Source organism: Coffea arabica, chromosome 2c (genome assembly GCF_036785885.1).
Source record: "Coffea arabica cultivar ET-39 chromosome 2c, Coffea Arabica ET-39 HiFi, whole genome shotgun sequence".
Classification (NCBI taxonomy): domain Eukaryota; kingdom Viridiplantae; phylum Streptophyta; class Magnoliopsida; order Gentianales; family Rubiaceae; genus Coffea; species Coffea arabica.
In genome coordinates, this window is record NC_092312.1 from 58,968,801 (window position 1) to 58,985,034 (window position 16,234).

At 34.6% G+C, this 16,234-nt stretch overlaps 2 protein-coding genes across 8 annotated transcripts; both read right to left on the minus strand.

The window, feature by feature from the left end:
• Positions 1–314: 314 nt before the first annotated feature.
• On the minus strand, positions 315–959 carry LOC140035714 (uncharacterized). Its single transcript, XM_072077053.1, has one exon. It carries the CDS (start codon positions 957–959, stop codon positions 315–317), a length of 645 nt encoding a protein of 214 aa, XP_071933154.1.
• A 6,592-nt stretch (positions 960–7,551) lies between these two features.
• LOC113727377 (pentatricopeptide repeat-containing protein At2g34400) lies at positions 7,552–15,895 on the minus strand. Of its 7 annotated transcripts, XM_072076033.1 has the most exons (7): positions 14,646–15,895; positions 12,158–13,139; positions 11,392–11,510; positions 11,189–11,279; positions 11,063–11,108; positions 9,058–9,130; positions 7,552–7,727 (listed from the first exon to the last, which is right to left on the minus strand). In XM_072076033.1, the coding sequence occupies exons 1-2, from the start codon at positions 15,638–15,640 to the stop codon at positions 12,176–12,178; spliced, it is 1,959 nt and encodes a 652-aa protein (XP_071932134.1). In that variant the 5' UTR covers positions 15,641–15,895; the 3' UTR covers positions 7,552–7,727; positions 9,058–9,130; positions 11,063–11,108; positions 11,189–11,279; positions 11,392–11,510; positions 12,158–12,175. The 7 variants fall into 7 exon arrangements, with proteins under 7 accessions (XP_071932134.1, XP_027107313.2, XP_071932133.1 ...); XM_027251512.2 differs by lacking the exon at positions 9,058–9,130; XM_072076032.1 differs by lacking the exon at positions 7,552–7,727 and having other exon boundaries at positions 8,992–9,130.
• Positions 15,896–16,234: the final 339 nt, after the last annotated feature.

Below are 16,234 nucleotides of genomic sequence, written 5' to 3' on the forward strand. Positions count from 1 at the left end.
GAAAAAGTGACAAATTTCCATCCTTCCCACTTAGCCATTATTTCAAGGGAGATATCCTCTATTATTCTTTAAACTCTTTTATGTGCTCCTATATGTTTTCATGTGTGATTGCATGTTTTTATGTGTTTTTTCTTTTATTTACTCATTTTATTCATTTTAAACCTTTATTTATTTTATTTAATTTGGATGTTTGTTTGAAAATATTTAAATGTCAAATTGTAATAAGTAGGTTGTATCCTTTTGCCCAGGAAATATATATATATTTTTAAAAAATGATAACATTTTATAAATATTAACACTTGATAGTACAAGAGTTAATTAAAAAAAGGGGCAACTACCCCTATATCTTTTCTAGCTAAACCAGATAGCCATGTTGGGAATGAACCTTCCCACTCAATTTTTCTAATTGACTTGATTGCAAATTGAGCCATTGCATGGCTGCAACCATTAGCAGTTCTGGGCACAAAAGAGAAATTGCAACTGCCAAAGCTCTTCTTCAGGATATCAATGTCTTCCAGGATTGTTTGTAGTGTGCAATCCTGAACATTGTCCGTATTGATAAGGCTCACAACATTTTTGCAGTCAGATTGGACTTCTATGTTTGTCCATCTTGCACCTTGAGGCATTTCCAGCGCACCTCTGATTGCTAGTGTTTCCTCAGTGGCTGCTTCCCCTCTCCTCCTCTCAGTGATTCCCTTAGCTTTCACTGTCTCCCCAAGCCAGTTCTTTGCGATAATCCCCAATCTTGTTCTGACCATTTGAGCTGAAATTGCCGCATCCGTATTGATCCTCATTATTCCTTCCTTAGGTGGCTCCCACCGTTGCTGAATCTGTCCTTCCATTTCCAGAGGTGCATTTGCTCGTGTGTCTGACTCATTCGCTGCATCATACTCGATCCATTCCTGTTGAGCTTTGTCTACTATCATCTTTGCATCGACATTCTCAGTCTGGAATGTCATTTTGTTTCTAACTTTCCAAAGTTGCCATAAGATGTTAACCGTGAACCTGATTCTGTCTACCCCTTGTGTTTCCCAAGAAATATATTTAGATAGGTGATATAATAGATAGATTTTATTTTTTTATCAAAAATGTAATTAGTTAAATAAATATAATAGATAGGTTTATTATTTTTAAAATTCCCCTTTTAGATTGTAGTTAGGACTTCTAATGTAATAGTTAGATTTTATTTGTTTGCATGTTTGTGTGTTTATTTGCTTGCATGTCTACTTGCTTTTTTTTTTTTTAAGGTTTTGCATTTAAATATCATGTCTATGTACTATTTGATCTATGTACTCTCTATGTTTATCTGTTTTAATTATGCTTTATATGTTTTATTTAGGGTAAAAAATCTCAGCGGCCATTAAACTATTGGCGGGATCATGTTTTGACCATCGAACTATTTTTTGTCAATAATTGGCCACTAAACAACTTAATCAATAAATTCGTCACCATTTGATCGATAATTGCTTTTAATATATGAAATTAGCTATACACGTGGCAAAATGGGAGGACAATTTTGTCCAACAACTATGCAACCTTCTTCTCCCCTGAATTTCTTTCCTCAAACAAGCTCTGGACTTCATACATGAAATTGGTTGGCTCCTCCGTAGAAGTAAGTTGAAGTTTAGATTGGGTCTTCAAGATCCCAACTTGGATACATTTCCCTTCCAGCATTTCAGATGGCTTATAGAGTTCTCAGTCGAACATGACTGGTGTGCAGTGGTCAAGATGCTTTTGAATGTTCTGGTCAACAAACTCATGGGTGAAGAAAAGCGCTCTTCAATTGAAGATACACTGCTGGAAAATGGGTTGCTCCATAGAGCTGTTCGACGAAATTGTAGGTCCATGATTGAAGTCCTCCTAAGATACCAGAATGCGGGAGAGGAACTAGAAGGAGAGAGTCAACCCGGATTGGGGGGCGCGCTAAGCTTACCCACAAGAAATGAGTGGTCATGGTCATAGGTTGGGGAAGGCTGGTATTCTTTCTTCTGCCCAGTTCCCAGACCGGAGAATTGTTTTGGATGCTTTTCGCGTGGCCGGACTATCGCGTGGCCGGATCACCTGAATGAGGGGCTACTCTTTCTGCCTCTCGCATCGGGTCACAGTCCCGCTTATAGTCTTGTCCCTGCCCTAGGTAATTCCAATCTGCTATGTATTTAGACCGATGTCAAAGGCCCTGGGGGCTTGACTCCTCTGCACATAGCAGCTGGATGTAATGAAGCTGAGCAAGTGCTGGATGCATTAACTGATAATCTTGGACTGGTACGGCTCTTCTTAATATGCATACTGTTATTAGCGGAAAATTACTTTTGGAAATGGAAAAATAGTGCTCAGATCCCTGTGGAAAAATACGGCCTTCCTAATATCTTTGATTTGTGGTTGAAGATTTGGGGCTCCCAATTGAGTCCATATTTTTTCCTCCACATAATGTTCCATTCGGTGATTGTTTGAGGAAAGAAATTCAGGGGAGAAGAAGGTCGCATAGTTGCTAGACAAAATTGCCCTCGGGCATTGCCACGTGTAATGCTAATTTCAAAACTTAAGAGCAATTAACAACGAAATGGTCACGGGTTTACAAATTAAATTGTTTAGTGGCCAATTATTGACAAAAAAAAGTTCGATGGCCAAAACATGATCCCGTCATTAGTTTAATGGCCGCTGAGGTTTTTTGCCCTTTTATTTATTTATAATGAGTGCATGACGTCACAATGCTAGTCCAATACTAGTTGTGACTTTTCTCCCCGATTTTTCACTAGTCCAATATTAGTGAGAACTTATAGAAATGGGTTAGTTTAGTGCTAGACTCTTTAGGCCATCGATATGCTAGATTCATGCTTTGGTGTAACATTTATTGCATCTCATGCATTTTTTTCTATTTTTAGGTTTTTTTCATTTACCTGATATTTTTCCTACTATTATTTCCTTACCCTCTATATGTTTGGATCATATCATTTAGAATTGCATCTCATTTTAAGAAATTAGAAGTAAGTTAGTTTATTTGTTTGATTAGGTTAGAAGAGTCACCTTTCGAACATGGAAAATGGGCGAGTATAGCTTTTTAACCTTAATATGCTATTACCCCTCTATAAAAAAGAAAATTATGTCATAGATTTTAGTCTCTCATATCCGTTATGTTGCATTTTCCTCTTTTAGACCATGAATATTTTATTTATATTATAATTTTCTTTTTTCGAATATCATTTTTTGCATATTTGTGACCTCTTCAGGAGATCTTTTTTGGACTTTACAATTAATGTGATATGCACAATTAAATTTCGAAAAGACATTTCTTCCCTCTCGATACTCCCTAGGTCTAGATTTGCATCCATATATAAACATCCAAATGTGATAAGTTTTATATGTTAGATTAAGAAATTTTTTGATTAAATCTTACAACTAACTTTAGCTAGATTGAAAGGGTTCCTTAGATCAAATCTTTACCTTCCCTTTCTTTAACCGCGACTCCCGAACTTTTTTCTCTTGTTTTCAAAAACTTGGAGTCATCTAAAAAGGATTTTATTTTTTCATTAAAAATATATTTTGGGTGATTTGGTACACCTAAACTTAATACCAAGTGGCAACTCTCTTTTTCTAAAAAATCTTTTTTAAATTATTATTTTGGGCCCAAGCCATCGCATGTTTTAAGTCTCATTTTAGGCTCTTTTTCTTTATTTTTTAAAAATCAAAAACTCATTTTGTGGAGTGCAACATCCATATTCGGAACTCCATAGCATGTCTGGTTATTTGTTTGGTTCTCTAGATAGACTATTTTGTAGTGTGAAATGTCATCTTCTCTTCAATGAATTTATATGTTCCCCTATTATTATTTATTTGGTTCTCTAGATAGACTATTTTGTAGTGTGAAATGTCATCTTCTTCTCAATGAATTGATATGTTCCCCTGTTATTTGCTTATGCTGATGCCTTTTTTAAACTGAAAATCCTAGGAGTAAAACAGAAATTACAACCTCATATCTTATCAAGTCTCATCTTGTAGTATGTGTTTCTTTTATTTGATTTTTTGGTTATTGCTTTCTGGTGCTGGCTGATTAAACTTTATAGCATGAATTTCACTCAATTTTGATCAATTAGCTTAATCAGGTCATTTGCATTCATAATAGTCACATATGTTTTGGATGAAAGCTCTCTTTGTAGGAGTTTTTTAAGTGTTTGTATACACAAAATCAACTTCCATAGTACTGTATCATACCACACCAATTGGTTTCTAGAAAACTCACCTCTACCTTTAACTCATAAAATATGAGACTGACAACTGTTGCATTTCAATCGCCCAAAAAAAAGAAGAAAACTATTGATTAACCTAAACTAATCAGAAATATTTTTTGTTGTTAGCTTTTCCCATACATTGTTATTACCTTGACCAGTGGAGAGCAATGGGGCTGGGAACCATGGAGAGGAGGATCCAGAACAATAGTGAAAGAATTCAGTTGTTCTACATGTGCAAGTTCATTCGTCTCCTGTGTATATTTGCTTTTTGACATATATTTTACAACTTTAAGGTTCACTCATTTACATGAACTTGATGTACAATATCACCTAAGGTATTCTCTTTGGAAGTGTAATTATTTACATCTTAATTCCATCTGTTGTGATGTATCTAAATCTTTGAGGTAATGATGTTCTATTCTTTTAAGTGGTGGCATTATCTCTATGCATGTAATTTTATATATCTCAATATTTAGAACCATGCACTTTGTTTGTCGGATCCAACTGAATTTACCATAGTTTGGCCTTATAGTGTGTTAATTTGACCATCATAGATATTAATAGTGATAGTATTTTCAATGCCAGTTACTCAAGATTGCAGATTTGTGGGCATGAAAAGGTACTGAAGAACAGTGATCTCTTGCTAAGGATGATTTGGATTTTAAACAAAAGACCAACTATACATGAGCTGTTGGAAAGTATAAAATCTTTGCTCATTGCAAAAATGCCAAGAAAAATATAGTCAATTGTATTATATAGAAGTATGAGATTGGTACATTTCTTGGTGCCTATGAAAAGAAAAAAAAAAGCATATCTGGTGGTATTATTTTGAATATTCTTTAAGAAAGTTGAATAGATGTGAAATGGTTATATGCTTAGCTTTTCGCTTTACTTGGGATGAGCCATGCTCGCATGTTTTCACTATGATGATATATCTGATAACTTCTCTGACTCAACCTCTGTGCAAAAATGACTATTTTGATTTATTCCTTGGATTTAAGTTTTTCCACATATCCATTTCAGGATTTTTTTTAAAAATAACATCAAGTTCTGTTGGTGTTTCTAAACTTGCTTTGTTTCATGCAGTCAAGAAACTGGTGCCCTCGATCACATTATTGATCAACGAAGCCATGCTATAAATTTTATTCTGTCGTCCATGGTATTTAATTTGATACTGACTATATTAGAGGTTTTGACTTCATCCCTTTCGTTTCTTTAGACCGATGGGCTTAAATTTTAGCTATTTCTGTAAATAATTAATGCTCTGCTGCTTAGGGATAGACTTCTCACTTGAGTAAGCATTAGATTGTTTTCATTTCTCTGTTGCTAATTACTTCTTAAACATCTTTAACACATAGCATTCAGATTTCCATGGTATCAGGTATTCTTGCTAACAAATCCGAGCACTATTTGCATGGGTCACTTCCCCCTTTGCAGCAACATATGTTGCTTACACTTTGACCATGGCACAGGCGTTCTCTTCTACACTTATTCTATCCAAATAGTCAAAACGTCTTGTTACAAAATAATATAACATGTCTTCCATTATGAAAGTACCTGTATTCTTTTGTTGTTTTGGATTCAAAAGAAATTTAATTTCGAAAAACAATTTTGAATAAGTTTTAACTAATTTGGATATTTCACTATTTCAATAGGATAAAGGAATTTGTAATATCTATGGATGTAAGAGAGTGGTTTGAATAATGAATTATTAGTTTCTTTTCATTGATTATTTTATAGATTGATTACACTTTTGTTGTTAGAGTAAGTTTTACTTGGTAATAAATTTGTATATTTCATCTTTAACCTTTTAGGTTCGTTTCCTGAACTTCAATATTTATAGGTATAAACTTATTGAAAAAAGGATGAGAGGCATTGACAATATGATGAGGGACGTAAAAGAAAAGCAGAAGGTTGTGTGAAAAAGTTCAAGTTGAATTACTGATACTGAAATCATTATGGTCATTCTTGTTATAATCAAAATGTTAAGAAAAAGCTAGAGATTGAGTTTCAAGAAAAGACCCTTGGGTTACTTGGCATTAAGATAGGCATTGGTCGTTTACGTTTCCTATTCTTTGGGGGATTTACTATTATTTGACCATTTCAATATTCTTTTTTGGCACCTTTTACCATACCGGAATTACTGTGTTTGGTTGATTGTATCTTTGATAGCTATTTAATGTAACTTGCACGATCACACCTTAGCTTATCACTAGCTGCCACATAAGCAAAAAACTAACACGCTTCACAATTACATTCACGTTTAGACTCTATAGGCTGATTAACAATTAATTAAAAAATTTGATAATTAATTGTGATTTATTTGGAAACCAAAAAAAAAGTGTTAATAATTGCAAAAGGCTGGTAATTAAATGTGTTTTGTTAGGCAATAAAAAAGTGAAATTATTAATTGCAAAAAAATTGATAATTAAACATGTTTTGTTGATCCAAAATAAAAGAGGAAAGTCTTTGATAACATTTGAAACAAAATTGATAATTAAATGTGATTTTTTGTGCAACCACAAAAAGAAGCCAATTTTTTGTTAATAATTGCAAAAAATTGTTAATTAAACGTGATTTATTGGGTGACCAAAAACATCACATTATTAATTAGTTATTAACAATTAATTACAAAAAATTGGTAATTAGACGTGAAAATTTGTAATTAGACATGATTTGGTGCACACTCAAAAAAAAGGAGTCCAAATTTTTGTTAATGTGGAAAAAAAGAGAGACAAAATTTTAGCACAATCCCACTTACAATTAGAGGACTGCCACCTCCCATTTAATCAAAAGTCGACATATCATCAATTTTATATGCAATTGGGAGAACTATCACCAATTGACGAATCACAAGATGACACCTCATCAAATTGCAATCAATTGGACTACAACCAATTGACCAATGGGAGAGCAACACGTCAACAATTGAAATCAATTGGGAAGATTGGCATTGCCACATAGACTAGATATGTTAATAACTAGAAGGCTTAAAACCGAGCATCGTGTGGTATGATTTCATTCCGTTGCCCAATAGCAGAAGGTAATGCATAAGACTTTATTTTAAAAAACTCTGTAGTTATATAATGTGTTTTCTAAAAGACTTTGTAGTTAGATAATGTAAAAGGGGGGAAAATACATAGAAACTGTTGTTCTATTATAGAAGTAGGATTACTAAGAAAAATAGTTTTTCTATCTATTTTTAGTTGTATATGGTTTTTTATATAAATAGGAGATTTTGGACCAAGGACCTCCTATTTACAATGTTTTCGATTAATGTATAAAAGTTCACGTTATTTTAGCTATAAACTTGAAAGATAAAATCTAACAAATAATCAAAATTATTGAACCAATATTGTGCAAACTAATCTACATCACAATCTTTTAATCCCACAAAAAGTGGGGAAAACTAGATCCTACTTAGTAGATTTACTATACAGATACGATGGAGGATAAAAAGATATAGCCATTATAAAGAAGTGACATGATCAATGCTGAAATCTGCACCAAAAAAAAAAAAAATAAAAGATACAAATTAGAAGTACGTATAATTTGGCGATAAAAATAGATGACATACATGGCTTATGGCTATGAAGGCCAAAGGGCTATAGTATGAATTGCTTTTGCATATAATTGACGGTAGAAATTAATGTTATTTGTTACAAATAATTGTTCCATCAAGTGCTCAAAGTTGATGAAAATCATGTTCGAAACAACTTTATTTATCCATTTCTAATCCAACTTAGATAGAACAACAAATACTACTTTATGCATCATGTGCAAACCTACAAAATAGGATTAACGATGATAACTTCTTAACTCATGCGACAAGGTTAACACTGATAACTTCTTAACTTGCATATTTTAGCTTCGCTTGCAGCAATTGATAGAGAAAGCAAGCTTAGTATACCAAATTCCAGATAATGAATTTCACCTCAAACTTGAAAGTAAAGCGTAGTTATGGAAGCGAAAAAAAAAGGCGAGTGTTTGACATATTTCGTTCTCACTCAAGTGTTGTCAATATTAGACTAGTCCCATACTAACTTCTTTTTTTTTTTTTTTTTTTTTTTTCCAAACCCTCCCTACACCCTTTCCATCGCCAAGTGCCAAGTGCCAAGCACAGGATTCGAATTCTAAATCTAACAATAGGGAAGACTCTACCATCCCTATACCACTTAACAGTATTTTCACAAATGATCTAGAGCATGTCAAACAAACTCCAACGTCTGTAATGGCAAGCCCAAGAAATTTATGAAAATTAACAACAAATACATTGTATTTTATCTTGATTAACAACAAATAGAAATTCAAAAAAATCTTTCAAATCATGCAGGGTAGAACAAAAAGTTCCTCAAATTGCTCCTATGGAATGAGAGAATTCCATAGTATGTTCCATGCTGCCCAAATCTCCAAAAGGATCAAGTCATCCCCCAACCAAACAACTCAATCTAGCACTTCTTTTTTCTTATTAGATTCACAAATGTATTTCAGTTGATGACTACTATGTCTGCTTCAGCACCAGACTTCATGCCTCTGGAGGTCTCCCCCTTCCCCCACACCCCCCCCCCCAATCTCCCACCCCCCCAAGCAACTGTTATATCCCAACACATGCATTTCTTCTTCTGTTATTTTCGAACATCTAATTTTGTATATCTGAATTTCATCCCAACACAAGTTGGAGATTGTAGGATTGCCTCACCCAGTTCATAATGACACTGGAGGAGCACCTTGCTTAAAAGCATGGCAGATAGAAAGGTATAGAACATTATAACGAAAATCACTGAATAGAATTGCATCTCACTTAATTGAAAACCAGTGTTTGTTGACTTACCAATTCCTCCAATATTATACTCCTTCCTACCTGAATGAGGACTCAGACATGGTTACTAGGCGATTCCCATACCCTACAAGGTGAAATGCTGCAATGATTTATTATGCAAGCAAAATGAAATCTGCAATTTTTCTGTTCAATACTCTTTGCTCAAGTCACATATGTTTCTATGGCTGTTTTCTTTTTCCTCTTTTTTCCCTTTCTGGTTTTTGATGTCAGTATTGGCATATTTTTAGAAAACCCGAAATTGGACAATCTACTAGTTGTTTTGCAAATATTTTAAAAGGAAATTAAAACAAATATTGACATCTGAGCATTTCCTTTTCTTTATTCTATTTCAGTTTCCACAATTAAATTTCGCCTTTTTTTATTTATTTAACAATCCTTTCTGCAGAACTCATCTAGTCTGAAGGTTCAAAGCTTCTGGTATCCAATCAGGTAACTTCAATCACAGATCGTAACTTAATAAAAGATATCCAAATGGGAACAAAAGCAAAGAGAAAAATAGATGAACGTGAGTATGATTTAACACAGGCCTGAATAGATAAACTTGACTTCTAATCTGAACCCTGAGCTTTAGATTTTACCAAGTCAAGTTCAACCTTGACTATTGGAACTCAATGGAGCTCACAGCTGATTATATTGAACCTAGCTCAAGCTTGAACACACAGATGATGAACTTGTTCATAGAAAATCTGCACCCAAGGCATTTTCCAATTGCCCACACCTGTCTAGATTTCATGTCAATTTCAAAACCGCTACAAAGTGATTAAATGACCAACAAAGCATTAACTCAAATCCACTAATATAAGAGCCATTGAAGCACCAGTCCAACCACCTATCAAAAAGGAACCTATGAGCTACACATTGCCTATTATCATCTCCCAAAAACAATATTTGTAACATTGCAAATTGACTTCTACAAACTCAAAGCAAAGGTATGGGATCAAATCAGAATATATTTCATTTTTAACACCTAGAATTTTTTTTTTTGGTAAGTGGGAGGTTTTGAACCCACTTACAACTCCTCCCACCTTACCACCCAACCCATCCCTTCCCATCCTCCCCCCCCCCCCCCAAAAAAAAACCATTTTTAATACCTAGTTACTGGCTAAAAGCTATGGATTTCAAAAACCTCTAAAATGGCTGATTCATTATACAAGACTTCAAAGTCTATGATTTCCTTGTCAATGGAATTTCAAGTCCCTAAACTGAAATGAATTTTCAATTGTAAATGCACCAAAACAAAATAAAGCACCAAATGAAGTGAAAATAGACAAAAAGACAAGTATTTCCTGAAAAAAAAATGCTTCGATGTAATTTAAAAAGATTCGAGTAATCTAACGATCCAAGCCATAACCAGGTGTTTTGTTGGCTGATAAAAAATTTCTCACCTCCATAATTGACCATATTCCAATATATAGATGATGGTTCGTCCTCAAACTAGCCATTCTATGAAGAACATTCTTTACTCAAGCATCTTATTTAGCCATTTTTCTTTGACATCTAGAGTAATAATTGAAAAGGGCACAGCATATCTTTTATCTCAACATAAGTACAATCCAGTTATACTTTTAAACTGATAAAATTGTCCCACAAGCATAATTCAAAAGGGCACAGCATATCTTTTATCTCAACATAAGTACAATCCAGTTATAATTTTAAACTGATAAAATTGTCCCACAAGCATATTGGATATGCATCATCTTCAGATTTCTCAAGAACAGTTGATGGCAAACAAAATAGATGTAATAAAAGTCACAACCACCCCATAAAAAGAAACTTGGTTAAGGTCCAGCAAAATGAAGTATAGATTTTTTAAAAAAGTTATGTGACCCAAATAATTTGTCACCAACAGTAGTAAAAATTTCAAATTTAAGCCAGATATATATATATCATTAAGAATAATTGTTGGCTTTTGACGGACTTCCATCTACAATCTGTTTAAGCTTCAATACTTTGAGCAGGAAAAGACAACGGCGCCATAAAACTTTTAAGTGCTTACCAATGTTCGGGACAGAAATTTCTCCTTGGTATTGAAAGAGCTTCACCTGCAAAAGAATCGGCCAAGTAAGAAAGCATAATTCAAGTCAAGTCCACAGCATGAATATAACTAAGCAACAGTATCTACCTTGAGGCCGAATGCTTCAAAGCATTTGTTTCTTATTCAATCCTCATCCGCTCTGTCAACTTTCAGTGATAATCACCACCTTCTCCAGATTCTTATGCAGAAAAACAGAGAAGTTAAGTAGTAATCTAACTACGTAAGGGTATATGCAAGCGCCAAAAGAAAGGTATAAGTTACAAATAGAAGTAAAGAAGCAAAACCAAAACCTGAGCAATAACCTCAGCAATGTAGATGCAAACATATTTGGTAAATCTCCTCTTTCTTCATTTCCTTTCTCATTTTCAGCTTGAGCAGAAGAAATAAACAAATGGAACCATCCACAAACCTGCAATATCCCAGTTGCAGGTTTAGTTTAGAGCAACGCATTATAATGCTGTATCAGCAAAACAGGTTCAAGTAGATAGGGTAGTATCCTTTGGCAAACTTACAAAAGCTAAAATAAGACACAAATTTCAAAAGATAAGACAAAAAAATGACAAGCATGATAGCAACTAGTGTCAATTTAAGAAGAGAAATGTTGTCAATTTACACCTGTCTTGCAGCAACTTGTGTAGTCACACTAATAGGCTAAACAAGCTATATGTCATCTAAAAATGTACTTTGCTACCAGTATTGATTTAAATATCCACCTTTGCAAGAGAACAAAATTTTTTTTTTTTTAAAAAAAGCATCAAGAAAGAAATCCAGCCATGAAGCTGTTCAAGATTGATCTGTTTTGTTCCTTTTTTTTTTGGGTTAATATTGGCAGATAATTATGGTTAATAGCATTTTCTTTACAAGACTCAAACTTAAGTTTGCTAACAACTAAAATTTGATCAGCATATATTCAATTTTATGGTCACACGCTTCTTTCTTCAAGAGTGGCAAAGAAACATTATGCAGGAAGATTTTAAAAGCAAATTCCCTTTGAACATTCATTAGTTTAGTAAGAAACTTGATATTTCTCGAATTAAGATGTACTGTAACACCAACCTGCCAATATCTAAAGTTCTACTCTTCCACTAAGTGAACATATGAATCTGACATTCCACCTTCCATCATCATCTCTTTGTACAGCATGTTAAGCACTTGATAAACCTTTTGTGCACTATGTAAAGTTTCACCAGCATGAAATTCAAGAAGTTTATTATCCATTTCAATCCAGCTACAACCTGGAGTCTTACTTATGCCTTTCTGTCTCATCAACAATCTTATCCTTGCTGAATCAACCCACCTATCTTGATTTGCATAGATTTTTGATGCAATCACATAGTTGCCAGAGTTTGAAGGCTCCATCTCCAGGAGAAGCTGCATTACGCGCTCACCAACATCAACATTTTTAATTTTATTACAGGCACCAAGGAGTGCTCCTAAGAGAACTTCATCCGGCTTTTCTGGCATCTTCTCAATCAAGTTCCATGCTTCATATACTCGTCCAGCACGTGAGAAAAGATCCACCATGCAAGAGTAATGTTCAATTTTCGGAACCAGACCAAAAGATGAGCTCATCAAATCAATCAAGTGGCAGCCTTCATCGACCAATCCAGCATGTACACATGCAGAAAGCAGACCAACAAATGTGATGTCATTTGGACAGGAAGTACTACCACCCTCCCTTAACATGCGCTCAAACAATGACAGAGCCTCTTGAGCTTGCCCATGAAAAGCAAGAGCAGAGATCATTGCATTCCAGGATACCTCATTTTTTATGGGCATGTCTCCAAAAACTTGAAATGCAAGGTCCAGATTCCCACACTTAGCAAACATGTCAATCAATGCAGTACCAACATATATGTCATCCATTAAGCCACTTTGTGATGCATACTTGTATATAGATTTTCCAAAGTCCAAAGCTCCAACTGAAGCACATGCAGACAACACTCCAATCACAGTGATTTTATCCACATCCACCCCTGCAGCTTTCATGGCATTGAATAAGCACATTGCTTTATCTGACAAGCCATTTTGTGCGTATCTGTCAGGGGTAAAAAAGAGAAGAAGACGAAAAAGAAATTGTTCAGTTTGTATTATTAGTACCTTGTTGAAGATATAACATCAAGCAACCTGACTAAGTCACCATCCTACTCAGGCAGATAAGAAATCCACACTCTTTCCTTGTTTAATTCAATATGTGTCAAAAGATTCCAAAATTTTCTGTTACTCATATAAGGAAAAAAAAAAGTTCCAGTTAAAATATTTCTCCAAACAAAAAAAGGCTAAAAGAATATATGTATATATATATATATATATATATATATCTTATGCACTAGGTTATTTTTGTTTAGTTTCGGAAAGAAAGGAAAATGAAAAAATCTTTAACAAGGAGCAAAGAAATTAGAGAAACAATAAAAGTTTGCTTGCTCTCTTTTGAGACACATTAAGCCAAAGGATTGTTAGATAATGCAACTTACACATTTGTTTACACTTGATGGGCAAAGGAGATATCAGCAATTTCCATCCAGTAGCCTAAAATTTCTCACCATCTCCTCCTACTTTGCAGAAAGAAAAAGAAGTCTTTGAAAGTTTTAAAATCTTTCCATTCCCTTACCTTCTCCTGAAAGCACACTCACAAACTAAATTTCAAGCTATTCTCTCTTTTCTTTTTGTGATTTCGTTTCACAATATTAAGCCCAAATACTAAAGTTACCAAGGCAAAGCAGAATGCTAGGCAGTTAAGTGAGACTCGACAATAGTTCCCAGAACAAGAAGTTCACCACTATCTCTAATGAAAATGAAAGTATTAGACAAAAATCACAAGAAAATATTTGAACTCCAAGAGGTAGTAAATCTACTTCTATCTTTGACAGCTTCAGAAAAATCAACGAAAATGAAAATACAAAATAATAGTCTCACGTAGGCAGTTAAATCAACCCAATAATTGGTTGTCTTCATGAACATTTTCTTAAGTTTGAGATAAGCTCAATTAGGTACAGATGCTACCACAAGACTTTGTACTTTTATAAATTTTTTCTAAATATTTTTGCACTTGTGTTATTTTTTTTTTCTGAAATAAGGGGCAGAAAATTTAATGGAAGATTAAATGCTTAAGTTACAACTTTTTCCAGAAGTATAACCCAAGTTCTTTTTTATGAATTACAACCAACTAAAGCTGTTATAAAAAGCACCATCTTCTCTTAGAAAATTTAAGTCTCCTTTTGAAAAAGATATAAGATTCAAAAGCATCAAGTCATGCTAAAAATGTCCATACATGTTTATGCAAACATTTACATTTTCTATAAAAGAATCTACTTGCTTGTTTAATAAGATGTAATTCTAATGCTAAGCATGTCGATTCACATTCTTAAAAGCATGTCTTAACACCCACTCTATAACTTACTAAACTGCTTAATCAAACTGCAGAACAATATCATCGCAAGTAAGCATAAAACAGAAAAGCACAACAACTATGGTCTGGAAGTACATTCAAGGCAAATGAAGAACTCAATTGAGTCAAAGAAAACTTAAGAGCAGAGTTACTTGCCCAGTAATCATGGCATTCCAAGTAACCACATCTTTCTTCCCCATATTGTCAAATATCCTCCTTGCAGAGCCCAAATCCCCACATTTCCCATACATGTCAATCAAAGCTGACCCCATGTAAGAATTTATCTCCATGCTTTTCTCCACAACATACTTCTCAATAGAGCTCCCCAAGTCCAGGTTCCCCAAGTCCCCACAAGCACCAAGAACACTCACAAGAGTCATTTCATCAGGTGCAACCTCTTCATTCCTCATTTTATAAAACAACTCCACCGCCTCTCCAGCAAAACCAGCCCTGGAATACCCAGAAATCATTGAATTCCACGACACCAAATCTCTAACCGGAATTTCATCAAACACTTTCCGTGCAAAACTCAACTCACCAAACCTCGAGTACATCGTGATCAAAGAATGACACACATGAAAATCCAACCACAGCCCATTTTTCCACACCTCACAATGAGCTAATCTACCATGCCCAAAGTCCAAAAGATTGCCACAGGAAATAAACACAAACGGGTACGTGAAATTATCCGGTTTTACACCTAAAGACTTCATTTTGCAGTAAAATTGCAATGCAAGATCAAATTTTCCCCACGTTGTCGTGAGCCCTCTAATGAAAACGTTGAATGCATAGTCATTAGGATGGGGAAGATGCAAGAAGAGCTGAAGGGAATAGCTGAAGTCTTTTAGAGCAATGAGTTTTGCAAGGAGAAAGTTGTGCTTGTAAATGGAATTAATAAGTATTTGGGCATGGATTTGCTGGACGGGACGGATGGATTTGCATTGCTTCAAGAGAAGCAAGAGATTTTCAGATAATGCATCAGACTTTTGACGATGGTCATGATGTTTTGGTTGACTGTTATGGGTAGTTATTGCAGTTTGAACATATGAGACATGGCGGGAAAACCTGGGCGATGATGCCATTTTCACCTTGGTTCTCAAGGTCAGGAGCATTCTTCCGTTACTTTCATTGGCACGTGCTGGCGCCACCATGCCCGCCACTACGCAACTAAGTAGCAGTACTACAGAACTGCCAACAGCCTTGGTAACTTGGTGGTCTTGGTGGGGTTAGCGTATACTTGTCAGATAATCGTGATTGTCACTTTCAAGTAGCTCTATCCGACGGCTCTCCATCGATTATAATTTTTCTTTCCTAGACTAGACTAAAGTAGGTTATATAATTGTTATCGTTGTGAAAAAAAAGAAGAAGAAGAAGAAGAAGCAAGCAGTACTACTGAATTGATCCTCTGGAAGTTAGAATCAAGTTATGACATCTTGTCGATAAGATTAGCCTTGTTTAAGGATTGCAATGGGGCAGGTTTGGGGTGGGGGAATCTTTGGAAGTTAGAACCAAGTTATGGCATGTGAGGACTCGAAAATTATTTTTATTTTATCTTATTTCTTTGAGTACATTTTCCTTACTTTACTTTATTTCCTTAATTTCTCATATATTTTTTTAAGAGAGTCAAGATTTTAATCATTTTTCTACTATAAATTAGTGCATTATGGAATTGAGACTCACTAGTGAGGGGTGTGCGATAAATTTTTGAAGATTAAGAGGAGTTTTGTACAAAGGGATATTATTTT